Source organism: Arachis hypogaea, chromosome 7 (genome assembly GCF_003086295.3).
Source record: "Arachis hypogaea cultivar Tifrunner chromosome 7, arahy.Tifrunner.gnm2.J5K5, whole genome shotgun sequence".
Taxonomy (NCBI): Eukaryota; Viridiplantae; Streptophyta; class Magnoliopsida; order Fabales; family Fabaceae; genus Arachis; species Arachis hypogaea.
The window spans coordinates 25,148,586-25,162,945 of NC_092042.1; the positions used below are offsets into that span (position 1 = coordinate 25,148,586).

Sequence of the window (14,360 nt, forward strand, 5' to 3'; positions counted from 1 at the left end):
CTTTACTATGCCTTTTTCAACAGGAATAGTATTTACCTCTTTTCTTTTATGAGGATTTTTGTCTTTGGAACGGACAGGCTTGCCACGCTTCTGGCGTGAATTTACTTCGGTGGCAATTTGTCCGACTGAGACATTAACTTGAATCGGAGCATTTTCAGCCGGTATATAGGATTTAGTAATCCTTTTTGTATTAGAAAATGCATCAGGCAATTCATTTGCTATTCTTTGTAAATGTATAATCTTTTGAACTTCTAGTTCACATTGCCCTGATCGAGGATCTAAATACATCAAGAATGATGTATTCCAATTAAGTTCTTTTTCAGGAAGCTTATTCTCTCCCCCTAACGTTGGAAATTTTGGTTCATCAAAATGACAATCTGCAAACTAGGCTTTAAATACATCTTCAGTTTGTATCTCAAGATACCTCACTATAGAGTGAGAATTATATCCAACATATATCCCCAATTTCTTTGGAGTCCCATTTTGGTGCGAGAAGGTGGTGCAATGGGAACATATATCGCACACCCAAATATCCTTAAATGGGAAACATTTGGCTGCTGGCCAAAAGCTAATTGCATAGGAGAGAACTTATGGTAACTCGTTGGCCTCAAACGAATAAGTGTTGCAGCATGTAAAATAGCATGCCCCCAAGTCAAGGTTGGGCGATTTATTCTCATTAGTAAGGGTTTAGCAATTAATTGGAGGCATTTAATAAGTGATTCTGCTAACCCATTTTGTGTGTTGGTGCACAGAATTGTGATCACACTTTTCACAACTCCGGTACAACTAACCAACAAGTGCACTGGGTTGTTCAAGTAATAAAACCTTACGCGAGAAAGGGTCGATCCCACAGAGATTACCGGCTTGAAGCAAGCTATGTTCATCCTGTAAATCTTAGTCAGGCAGATTCAATTGGTTATGAGTTTTGATAATTAAAAGATAAATAAAATGCAATTTAAAATAAAGATACTTATGTAATTCATTGGTGGGAATTTCAGATAAGCATTTGGAGATGCTTTATTGCTTCTGAGCCTCTGCATTCCTATTGTCTTCATCCAATCATGCGTGCTCCCTTCCATGGCAAGCTGTATGTTGGTGGATCACCGTTGTCAATAGCTACCATCTGTCCTCTCAGTAAAAATGGTCCAGCTACGGTTTCTGTACGGCTAATCAACTGTCGAATTTCTTGTCTCGGATGAAAAATACCAGGTACAGCTACCGCACGACTAATCATATGTTGGTTCTCACTTGTGTCGGAATATGATCTCTCTATCCTTTTGCACACTGTCACTATGCCCAACATTCGTGAGTTTGAAGCTTGTCACAATCATCCCATCCCAAATCCTTCTCGGAATACCACAGACAAGGTTTAGACTTTCCGGATCTCGGGAATGCTGCCAATTGGTTCTAGCCTATACCACGAAGGTTCTAATCTCACGGACTCAGTCCGTGGATCAGAGATCCAAGAGACTATACTCCGGCTGTCGTCCAATGACTACGTTGAACATCATGTAGACCGCTTGTGGTTGTCAGGCACGCGGATCTTGGCTAAGCGAGTAATGAAGATAGTGGGTGATTGTCACGGGTCACCCCTTCATTCTGACTTAACTGAATTAAGTACGAGAGTATATATTGGAGAAGAAGTAAGCATGAATTGAAAGAAAAGCAATAGTACTTGCATTAATTCATGAAGAATAGCAGAGCTCCGCACCTTAATCTATGAGGTGTAGAAACTCCACCGTTGGAAAATACATAACAGAAGAAGGTCTAGGCATGGCCGAATGGCCAGCCTCCAAAAAAGGTTCGAAGAACTCCCAAAAAGTAAAGGACGACCCTCATACAATAGTCAAAAGTGCTATTTATACTGAACTAGTAAACTAGGTTTACAGAAAATGAGTAGATAGTGCAGAAATCCACTTCTGGGGCCCACTTGGTGTGTGTTTGGGCTGAGCCTTGAAGCTTTCACATGCATAGGCCATTCTTGGAGTTAAACACTAGCTTGGGTGCCCGTTTGGGCGTTTAACTCCAGCTTTGGTGCCAGTTCCGGCGTTTTACGCCAGAAAAGGGTCTCTGGTGGGCGTTTGGATGCCAGTTTGGGCCATCAAATCTCGAGCAAAGTATGGACTATTATATATTTCTGGAAAGCCCAAGATGTATACTTTTCAACGCAATTTAGAGCGTGCCAATTGGGCTTCTGTAGCTCCAGAAAATATACTTCGAGTACAGAAGGGTCAGAATCCAACAGCATCTGTAGTCCTTTCTTAGCCTCTGATCAGATTTTTGCTCAGGTCCCTCAATTTCAGCCAGAAAATACCTGAAATCACAGAAAAATACACAAACTCGTAGTAAAGTCCAGAAATGTGATTTTTGCATAAAAACTAATAAAAATATACTAAAAAGTAACTAAAACTTACTAAAAACTACCTAAAAATAATGCCAAAAAGCGTATAAATTATCCGCTCATCTTGTATGAACATGAGCTAATGGATGTTTAACACTTATTCCATTAGCCAATAAGCATCAAAAGCTTGGAAAGTAATCTCGCAAAAATGCCAGGTTGCAAGTAATCTCGCAAACGCCAGGTTGCAAGAAGACAATAAGCACGCATGTGACCATCTCGAAGATGCGTTTATTAGGACTATAAAATATCTAAAAGATCCACATGGTAAATGAATAGGTCCACATATATCGCCTTGAATTCTTTCTAGGAATTCAGGAGACTCAAATCCAATCTTTACTAGTGATGGCCTTAAAATTAACTTTTCATAAGAACATGCAGCACAACAAAATTCACTAGATTTAAGAATCTTCTGGTTCTTTAGTGAATGTCCATGGGAGTTTTCAATAATTCTCCACATCATGGTTGTTCCCAGATGACCCAATCGATCACGCCAAGTTATGAATTCATTTGGGCTAGTAAACTTCTGGTTTATATTGGCATGTGATTCAATTACACTAATTTTGGTATAATATAACCCAGATGAAAGTGAGGTAACTTTTCTAATATAACCTTTTTATTTAAATCATTAGTTGTGATACATAAGTACTCATGATTTTCCTCATTTATTGTTTCAATATGATATCCATTTCGGCGAATATCTTTAAAACTCAACAAGTTCCTCAGAGACTTGGTAGATAATAATGCATATGAATTTTGTTCCTCCAGAAAACAAAATTATAGCTCTTCCAGAGCCTTCTATCACATTACCCGAGCCAATAATAGTATTAACATATTCTTCTTTTACCACAAGATGGGTAAAATATATATTACTTTTGAGAATGGTGTGCAAACTTGCACTATCCGCAAGGCAAACATCTTCACTATATGTCCTTGCCATTCTCTTCAAAGACAAATAATAATAAAATGAGTAGAGATATTTATGCAGTAAAATTATTTTCTTGATTGAAAATATTTTTCTAAAAAGTATAGTTGTTACGTGGGTAACCTGAGATAGGTAGATTTGGGCTTGAAGGATTAGCCTAAACGCCAATAGAAGGTGGTCACCGACTTGTTCACATTCGGGAGCCGTCGTTCGAGTTACGTGTTTGAAGGAATGGGGGTGGTACTTTCCTCTGGAGACTCTCGGATAATGGATTGGTATCAGCGGTCTGCCTGTTCACTGTTGGGATTCCACTTCCTGAAGCGAAGTGGTGTCACTGCAAAGACACTCCGATGCCTAAGTTAGCAAGGGGGTAAGCAGGTTTAGAGAGTACTGGAACTTAGTGTTACCTGAGCATGTCAGTGTATTTATAGTGGTGATCCAATAACCACCGTTGAAGTAGTTCCACTTCTGAAGGTGGATAACCGTCCCTTTATCTTAGGGTTGTTGGGATATTGCTTCTAGAAGTGGGTTGAAAGATTTTAGGGGCAGTTACTTATTTGAATAAGTGTTATCTGCTAGCTCATGTCGAGCCCAACCTCTTTAGATGAGGTCGGGTGGGTGGTGAAGGCCAATCTTTGGATTAGGCCTTTTTGGCTTATTTAGACTTGGACTATAGTGTTGGGCCAGGACATGAATAGTGCCCCTATTCGAGTCCGATCTCTTTGCTTATGAGTTGGATTAGAGTATTAATTGAACTCGGGTTTATTCGAGTTGGGAACTAACATGATTTTTAGTTTAAAACCGACGTGATTCTAGGTTTCTCAACCGTCGTGTCTAATCAAACGTCGCGTCCATTTGGGGGGTTTCGTATTTACACGTGGGAGTAGTTACATTGGTAATGGCGCGTTTCTTTAATGATTGTGTCATTTTACCATTGTGCCATTGACATGTTATAAATACTTTTCCCTCTCTTTTCTCTATTTTCTTTCGTTTTCGAAGTTTTTTGCATACACTTCTTGTTCTTTCCCATTCAAAAGAAGTTCCTTTAGTCTTCCTTCTTGGGGGTGCTTTGTTGTTGCCGCGACTACTTCTCCTTAAGTCTATAGAGAAAGGTTAGTCTTTTCTTTATCTTCTTTCATCATTTGTGTAGTGATTTATCTCTGTGCGTTTGCATGTTTGAGGAAGTTTTCATGCTTTTATTGTTCCCTCATTTGTAATGTGAGGTGTTAGTATCTTCGCAAGTTTATTTGTTGGTCTGGTGGTTCTTTTCCTTATTTTGCTTTTTGGAGAAAGATTGTCTTGTCTTTGGGATCCATGTTTTTTTATGGTTTTTTATTTTTCTTTGTAGGTCTTATTGATTTTATACCTACTTCCTACTTGTAAGAAAAAATGTCTTCCCATATCCCTGAGTCCCTTTCGAGGTGGGTAGATGATTCTGTATTGGATGAGAAGTCTTTAGTAGACTCTGATTTCGTTACTGAACTTTGTACTCACCATAGGATTCGTAGTTTGGAGGATGATGAGCCTAAGTATTGAATTGGTAGACCCGGGTCTTGAAGACCAGGTTTATTGCAGGAGGGTTGCTGATTCTAACCCTCACTTTTTCTTTATGTACGATTGCTTTTTTACCCGCCTGGGGGTTTCCTTCCATTTCTCTGATTTTGAAATGGAGGTCTTGGGCCACTGCCAAGTTGCTCCTACCCAACTCCACCCCAACTCTTGGGGTTTTATGAAAACGTACCAATTTATTAGCCAAGAGCTGGACTTTTCGACTTCTTTAAAGATCTTTTTCTATCTCTTCCATCTGATAAAGCCATTCAACGCTCTAAATAATAAGCAACAGTGGGTATCCTTCCAGGCTATTCAGGGACGGAAGGTTTTTTCAATATTCGAAGAATCCTTCCATGACTTTAAAAACTTTTTCTTCAAAGTCCAAGCTGTAGAGGGCCACCATCCCTTTTTCCTAGATGAGAACAATTATCCTCGATTTTCTTTTTACTGGTTGGAGGCCTCCCCTGTTGAGAAGTATGGCCTGGATGATTTGGACGTAGTTGAGGAGGCCATTGTGGGGGTTTTTTCGAGAGGCTTAGGGGAGGGCTCCCAATCTGGATACGAAGAAATTTCTCCTTAGTTCTCCGAGTTTTGTTTATTCCAAGCTAGGTAGTTTTGTTTTCTTTTTATAGTTGTTACGGATGAATTCCGACTTGTGGTGTTTTTCGATTTGTTAGCTGATTGTTTTTTGTTTCTCTCTTTCAGAAATGGTGAAGAGTGGATCTAGTGCTTCCTACCAAAAAGTCCAGAATGCCAAGAGAAGGGCTCGTGCTCGAGCTGATGCGGTTAAAGTCGGAGCTGTTGGCGTTGCTCCTCCTCCTCTTCATGACTCAGGAACCTCTTCTCGCCCTATTTTGGTAACCTCTGCCTCTGCTTCTCCTTTTCTTCCTCCTATCCCCCAGTCTGACCTCCGTCCGAACCTAAGAAAAAGAAATGCAAGACCTTGGAGACTGGCTCTTCTCTTTCTAGAGAGGCCAACTTCGATGGTCCCAAGTTCATCCGGAAGCACATCTTTTCTCATAGCCAGATTGCTATGGATGATGTTTCCCTTCAAAATCATCTTCAAATTTTGGTTTGGGGGGGAGGTGTTCAGACTGTTGGAGTCTGCACTGCTCTTCTTGATATTTTGGACAAAACTCCTTTGAGTTCTTTGGACTCTTGCCAAAAAACTGTGGAGGAGCTTCAGGGGAGGATTGTCCTTTATCAAGAAGATGAGAAACAGCTTCAGGGGGAGGTTACCTAGCTGAAGGATGAACTGGCCCGGCTTCAGGAGAGGGAGAAGAAGCTAATGGGTCAGTGTGCCATGGCGGTTATCCTGAAGGAGAAGGCGGAGCAAAATTACGTCAGGGTCTTTTCTGAAAATATTGATCTTCAAAGGCAGCTAGATTCAAATCGGGAGGCTTATCAGGAGCTAGAGGATTCAATTGTTGAGAGCTCGGAGGAAGCTTGGAGGGTGTTTAAGGAGCAGGTCAGAGTTATCGCTCCTGACTTGGACCTTTCTCCTCTATATCCCGACAAGATCGTTGTTAATGGAGCTATTGTCTCCCCTCCTCGTCCCGAAACAGACTCCGAGCTGAAGACTCTTGGGCAAAGAATTGTTGAGTCTCCTCCTTGTAAGGAGCAGCAGGAGGAATTCCTGCCGAGTTCTTCAGAAGCTCCGACTTCCACTGCCGAAGAGACCGCTCTGACCCCTCCTGTTGCAGATCCGAGCTCCCTTCATCTTGGTGATTCCAATCCTCCTTCCAATTAATTTTAGCTATTTGGGACCCGACTTGTGGGCCCCCCTTTGAACAATTTATCTTTTTTATATGTACGTTGTTGTGGTTGTTCTTGACTTTCTCGACCTTTTTATGGTCGTTAATAAAAAATGTTGCTTGTTTGGTTGCCCCTTTTGAATAAAGTCTTTTTACGAAATATTTTGCTCGTTTATGGTTGCATTTATTTTGATGCTTTTTTTGTGAAAAACTCTTTAATTTTGTGCAAAAAATCTTTTTGTTAGGTGGGTTATCTTTGTCTAAGTTACTGTAAGAACTTTTTTTTAAGACTTGAGACAACCTTTGCTTCTACCTTTAGGGGTTTTCCTATCTCTTTTGTATTCCTTACGCCTTCAATTTTTGCTTATTGAATTATTTTTGTAACTTAGGTTATTCTTGTGATGCATTTTGATTTTCTCAGGTTCTTGGACTAGTTAGTCGTTTAAGGGGTTGAGATCCCGAGTTATCATGATCGTCTTTATAACCTCTTTACACCGACTTGTACCTCGTCATTTTATTCTGCCGACTACTTAGGTCGGTCATGAAATTTTCACATTTTTTCGAGCTTAAATCGGTGCGTTTCATAGAATAACGATAATAATAATGGAAGTATAAAGAGATAGACCAGAAATCTTTATTGATTGATGGAGGTAACTTTTATAAAGGTTTAATTTAGCTACTAATGGGTTTTAAGACTCTTAACCTTAGTCCCCATTTTGATGCCTCATTAAAACCCCCTTCGGGAAAACCCTTTTTTGGCAAAAAAACTATGAAGTCGGGCAAAAGAATACATTAGAGAGTGGAGTTCGCTTCTAGCTATAATACCTCCTCATGTTGCAAGCATGCCACGATCTTGGGAGCTCGGCACCACTCAAGTCGGTTACCTTATAATACCCCTTTCTGAGGACTTAACTTATCCTATATGGCTTTTCCAATTAGCAGCGAGTTTTCCTTCACCTGATTTGTTGACGCTGATGTCGTTCCTAATTAAGACTAAATTGTCTGAGGTGAAGCTTCTTTGAACAACTTTATTGTTGTATATATTTGTCATCCTTTGCTTCAGCGCTGCTTCCCTTATCTGGGCTTGCTGTCGGACTTCAGGAAGTAGCTCAAGTTCTTCTTTGTGTGCTTGAATGTTGCCAACTGCATCGTAAAACCTCACCCTTGGACTTTGTTCATTGATTTCGACTGGTATCATGGCTTCTACACCATAAGCAAGTCGGAAGGGTATTTCTCCTGTGGCGGACTGAGGTATAGTTCGATATGCCCATAGTACATGAGGGAGTTCTTCAGCCTAGGCTCCCTTTACATCTTGCAACCTTTTGTTTAATTCATCCAGTATAACTTTGTTGGCTGCCTCAGCTTGCCCATTTGCTTGTGGGTGCTCAACTGAGGTGAACTAATGCTTGATTTTCATGCTAACTACCAAGTTTCTGAAAGTAGAGTTGATGAACTGGGTTCCATTATCAGTGGTAATGGAATGGGGAATTTCATACCTAGTAATGATATTCTTGTAGAGAAACTTTCGACTTCTCTGAGCTGTGATAGTGGCCAATAATTCTGCTTTGATCCACTTCGTAAAGTAGTCCACTCCCACTATTAGATACTTCACTTGTCCAGGTGCTTGGGGGAAGGGACCGAGTAGGTCCAACCCCTATTTTGCAAAGGGCCATGGAGACGTTATGCTGATGAGTTCCACAGGGGAGCGACGTGGAAGTTAGCATGCATTTGGCATGGCTGACACTTCTTTACGAACTCGATGACATCCTTCTGCATGGTCAGCCAGCAAAACCCGGCTCAGATGACTTTTCTAGCCAAAGACCTTGCTCCGAGATGGTTCCTGCAGATACCATTATGCACCTCCTCTAAGACTTCTACCGTCTCTGAGGTCAGGATACACTTCAATAATGGTGTGGATATTCCTCTTTTATAGAGGACATTTTTCACCAAGGTGTAGTTCTGTGCTTCCCTTCGGATTTTCTTGGCCTCTTTTTCCTCTTTGGGTAGGATGTCAAATTTCATATATTCAATAAAATGGGTCATCCACCCGAGTTCCAATCTGGATACCTCAAGGACGTCTTGTTTAGCCTCTGTTTTGTGACAGAGGGTTCTTGGAGAGTTTCCTGGATCAGACTTCTATTATTCCCCCTAGCTTGGTACTTGCTAACTTGGAGAGAATGTCTGCTCTGCTATTGAGATCCTGAGTAATGTGTTTGACCTCGGTCTCCGAGAACCACCTAAGGTACTCCAAAGTTTTGTCCAAATACCTTTTATATTTAGGTATTTGGCCTGATACTCCCCATTGATTTGAGAAGTCACTACTTGAGAGTCGCTGAAGACCACTACCTTGGTTGCTCTGACTTCTTCTGCTAGTTTCACCTGGCAATCAAGGCTTTATATTCTGCCTGATTGTTGGAGGCCGGAAATTCAAATTTTAGGGAGACCTCTATTTGAGTTCCCTCTTAGTTGATAAGTATTATGCCTACGCCGCTTCCGATTTTGTTGGAAGAGCCGTCCACATACAATTCCCAAGTTGTCGAGGCCTCCTCTTAATCTCTTGCATTTTCTGCAAGGAAGTCGGTCAGGCACTGGGCTTTAATCACCGTCCGAGTCTCATATTTTAAGTCAAACTTGGATAGCTCTATGGCCCATTAAACCATTCTGTCCGCAATGTCTGTTTTTTGAAGAATTTGCTTCATGGGCTGGTTTGTTCGAACCTTTATTGTATGAGCTTAAAAATAAGGCCGTAGCCTTCGAGACGCCGCTATTAAGGCATACGAAAACTTCTCGAGTTTTTGGTACCTTAACTCGGGACCTTGTAGAACTTTGCTGGTGAAATACACTGGATATTTCTTGACCTCATCTTCCCGTATCAGTGCTGATGCCACAGCTTTGTCGGATACAGACAGATACATGATGAGCTCTTTCCCGACTTTAGGCCGGTCAGAATTGGAGGTTGGATTAAAAACTTTTTGAACTCCTGGAAGGCTTCTTCGCATTTAAGGGTCCATTTGAATTGGCATCCTTTTCTTAGTAGAGAAAAAAGTGGTAGGGATCTCAATGCTGATCCTGTCAAGAACCTGGAGAGAGTTGCAAGTCGGCCATTCAGCTGTTGGACCTCCCTTAAGCAAGTCAGGCTTTTCATTTCCAGGGCTGCTCTGCACTTATCGAAGTTGATTTTAATTCCCCTTTGTGTTAGCATAAATCCTAAAAATTTTCCAGCCTCCACCGCAAAGATGCACTTTGCGGGATTCAATCTCATCCCGTGCGTCCTTATGGTATGGAAGACTTGTGAGAGGTTGGTCAAGAGATCTGCCTCATCCATGGTTTTTACCAGCATGTCGTCTACGTATATCTCCATTAAATTCCCAAGGTGAGGTGCAAACACCTTATTCATCAGTTTTTGATATGTGGCTCCTGCATTCTTTAACCCAAAAGGCATAACCACATAGGAATAATTTGCTCTAGGCGTGATGAAAGATGTTTTTTCTTGATCCGACTTGTACATCAGAATTTGGTTATATTCCAAGTACGCATCCATGAACGACAAGTATTGATATCTTGAGCTGGAATCTTGATGAGTTGTGATTCGCACCGGTTTAGAAATTAGATAAAAATAGTTCTTTCGTTGTGAGTATAGTCCAAACCGACAATTAAATCCCAATCCTCAAAGTTTAATTCAAATCAAATATATCAACCTAGAGTAATGAAACCTCGGGTCGTTCTCCCTCAGAATGCAATTGAAAGTGTTACACCTTCAGTTTTTAGGGGCAAAATAGAGTGGTTTCCAAATCAAAGAACGAAAGATTAAAAGAGCTAAGAGATAAAAGAATTAAGGAATGATCGAAATTTAAATTAATGCAAGTAAGAGGCAACAAGATCAAAACTAATGAAAATGCTAAGATATGTAAAAAGAGCATTGACTTGGGAAAGTGAATCCAAGGAATCATATCGTCGCATAACCACAACTATGATCATTATCATGAGTTAATTTCGCTTAGTTAACCCCTAACATCGAGGAATAGGCCAAGCAAGCATAATTGGCCTTAATCCATAAGTCCTAACTAACTTACCAAACTAGTTTATAAAAGGCTAGCTTTAATGGAAACAAGAGTCAACTAACTCCCCAAGAATTACCACTAAATGTCGGACATTATGACTCTAGTATCCTAGGAACTCAGATCCCAAGTCAAGGTGGAAAAATTTACTCAAAAACTAGAGTTGACATTTTCACAAACACTTTGTGGGCATAAAAGTAAAACATGAAAAATTACAAAGGAAAATGGAAAACTATAGCCAATTATTTACTGGTGCAAAACTTACAACCACAAACTAACCGGCAAGTGCACCGGGTCGTACCAAGTAGTACCTCAGGTGAATGAGGGTCGATCCCATGAGGATTGATGGACTAAGCAACAATGGTTAATTAATTTACTTAGTTAGACAAACAAAAATTGGTGTTTGAGAGTTCTAAAAGCATTAAACAGGAAACTCAGAATATCAGAAGACAGACAATAAATAAGTTGGGAATACAATATGGAGAAGGCAGTTAAGGCTTCAGAGTTATCTATTTTCTGGATTGACTTTTCTTATTAATTTATTTTAATCATGCAAGATTTAATTCCTGAAAAACTATAATGACTAAACCCTAACTCGTTAGACCTTTTTAGTCTCCTCTAAAATTCATCAATCACCAATTCCTTGGTTAATTAATTCCAATTAGAGGGTGAAGTTCAATTCTAGTTATATGCCATAGAAATCCTAATTACCCAAACATAAGGGGATTATATGTCACGTATCCCGTTAAATCCAGATGAATTAGAAATTTAGGAGAATATATTTTCAAGCTATTGTTCAAGTAAAGAGCTTTTCCAAGTTATACAAGAACTCAATTAGAAAGAGGGTCTGATGAGCGGATAATTTATACACTTTTTGGCATTATTTTTATATAGTTTTCAGTATGATTTAATTAGTTTTTAGTATATTTTTAGTAGTTTTTAAGCAAAATTCACATTTCTAGACTTTACTATGAGTTTGTATATTTTTCTGTAATTTCAGGTATTTTCTGATTGAAATTGAGGGACCTGAGCAAAAATCTGATTCAGAGGCTGAAGAAGGATTGCTGATGCTGTTGGATTCTGACCTCCCTGCACTTGAAATAAAATTTTTGGAGCCACAAGACTCCAAATGGCGTGCTCTCAATTGCGTTGGAAAGTAGACATCCAGGGCTTTCTAGCAATATATAATAGTCCATACTTTGCCCGATTTTAGATGATGCAATTGGCGTTCAACGCCAGCTATCTGCCCTATTCTAGCGTTAAACGCCAGAAACAAGTTGCAAAGCAGAATTAAATGCCAGAAATAAGTTACAAACTGGCGTTTAACTCCAAAGAAGACCTCTACATGTGAAAGCTTCAATGCTGAGTCCAAGCACACACCTAGTGGGCCCGGAAGTGGATTTCTACATCATTTACTTATTGTTGTAAACCCTAGTAACTAGTTTAGTATAAATAGACTATTGTAACTATTGTATTAGGGATATTGGGACGAGTTTTGGAACATCTTTGATTATTTTTAGTCCTTAGACATTGGGGGCTGGTTTCACGGCCATGCCTACCTTATTTTCACTTATGTATTTTCAACGGTGGAGTTTCTACACACCATAGATTAAGGTGTGGAGCTCTGCTGTTCCTCGAGTATTAATGCAAAGTACTATTGTTCTTCTATTCAATTCATGCTTATTCTTATTCTAAGATATTCATTCGCACACAAGAACATGATGAATGTGATGATTATGTGACATTCATCACCATTCTCACTTATGAACGCGTGATTGACAACCACTTTCGTTCTACATGAAGACAAGCTTGAATGTATATCTCTTGGATTTCTAATCAACGATTCACATCGACTCTCCTTTGATAATAGGGCATCTGAATCCAAGATCAGAGTTTTCGTGGTATAAGCTAGAATCAATTGTCAGCATTCTTGAGATCCGGAAAGTCTAAACCTTGTCTGTGGTATTCCGAGTAGGATCTGGGATGGGATGACTGTGACGAGCTTCAAACTTGTGACTGTAGGGCGTGGTGACAGACGCAAAAGGATAGTAAATCCTATTTCTACATGATCGAGAACCAACAGCTGATTAGCCATACGATATCTGTGCATGGTATTTTTCATCCGAGACGAGCAATCTGACAGTTGATTAGCCGTACAAAAACTGTAGAGGACCATTTTCACTGAGAGGATGGGAGGTAGCCATTGACAATAGTGACACCCAACATATAGCTTGCCATCGAAAGGAGTATGAAGGATTGGATGAAGGCAGTAGGAAAGCAAAGATTCAGGAGGGATAAAGCATCTCCATACACTTATCTAAAATTCTCACCAATGATTTACATAAGTATTTCTATCTTTATTTTACATTTTATTTATCTTTTAAATTATTAAAACTCTATAACCATTTGAATCTACCTAACTGAGATTTACAAGGTGACCATAGCTTGTTTTAAGATGACAATGTCCATGGGATCGACCCTTAATCACGTAAGGTTTATTACTTGGATGACCCAGTGCACTTGCTGGTTAGTTGTGCGAAGTTGTGAAAAAGAGTGATATTACAATTGTGCGTACCAAGTTGTTAGCGCCATTTAGATCGCAATTTCGTGCACCAAGGTCATACTTCCGTTCCACCCAAATTCATAAAATAAAGAACGAAAACAATTCTTGAATTATAAATCAGTACATGAATTAAAATAGACAAAAACAATAGAATCAATCCATACAATAGACAAAGCTCCTAACCTTAACAGTGGAGGTTTAGTTGCTCATGGTTCAGAGAAAAACTAGGATTCAGGTAAATTGTAATTTACAGAATGAGATGGAATAAAGGAATAGAAGTTTCTTTTCTCTTTTATATCTAATCCTAATTAATTTAAAATCTATTTTCTAAAACTAAAATAATATCTTTTCCTATTTTAAAATAAATATAAAGTTTAAATTAGAATTAATTAAATAATTCACCCCTTGTAACGTGGGGACCACTTGGCTTCACTAGGATCACGCCTGGCTTCTTGCTGTTCACCACACAAGGCGCCTAACTTAAACTGAAGAGCACGCCTTACTTGCTTGATTTATGGGTGGACCACGCCTTACTTGAATGGTTCATGGGGGGCCACGCCTAACTTGATCTTGCCCTTCACTGCTACGCCTTACTTGGATTAAGCAACAAGGCCTTACGCCTTACTTGGGTGAGAGGAGGGCATTGGCGCCTTATTTGAAGTGAGGGATGAAGGTTGCGCCTTACTTGGTACAAGGGGCCTTCTTTACTGTGCCTTACTTGTACCTTCCTGAGAGTACAAGCTTCCATGGCGCCTAACTTGGTTTCCTTTGCGCCTAACTCGCCATGAGTCGCCATAACTTGCGTGTTGTTGTTGTGTCTTGCGCCTAACTTGAAAAATCTCAAGTTAGGCGCAGCCTTGGCAGAATTGGTGAAAGAGAAGTGTGGACTATTATATATCGTTGGAAAACTCTAGAAGTTAGCTTTCCAACGCCATTGAGATCACGTCCATTGGACCTCTGTACTCAAGTTATTCAGGTTTGAGTGCAGAGAGGTCAGTGTTGACAGCATCATTCGCATTCTTCTCTTTTTTTGTAGAAACTCCATCAAATCCATCCAAATGCTACCTAAAATAAACAAAATTGCACACGACTCAAAGTAGCATCCATAGTG

At 39.9% G+C, this 14,360-nt stretch overlaps 1 protein-coding gene across 1 annotated transcript; it reads right to left on the minus strand.

The window, feature by feature from the left end:
* Positions 1-7,541: 7,541 nt before the first annotated feature.
* Positions 7,542-14,045, minus strand: LOC140174327 (uncharacterized). The gene is made up of 3 exons (XM_072198763.1): positions 13,974-14,045; positions 8,055-8,282; positions 7,542-7,874 (listed from the first exon to the last, which is right to left on the minus strand). The coding sequence occupies exons 1-3, from the start codon at positions 14,043-14,045 to the stop codon at positions 7,542-7,544; spliced, it is 633 nt and encodes a 210-aa protein (XP_072054864.1).
* Positions 14,046-14,360: the final 315 nt, after the last annotated feature.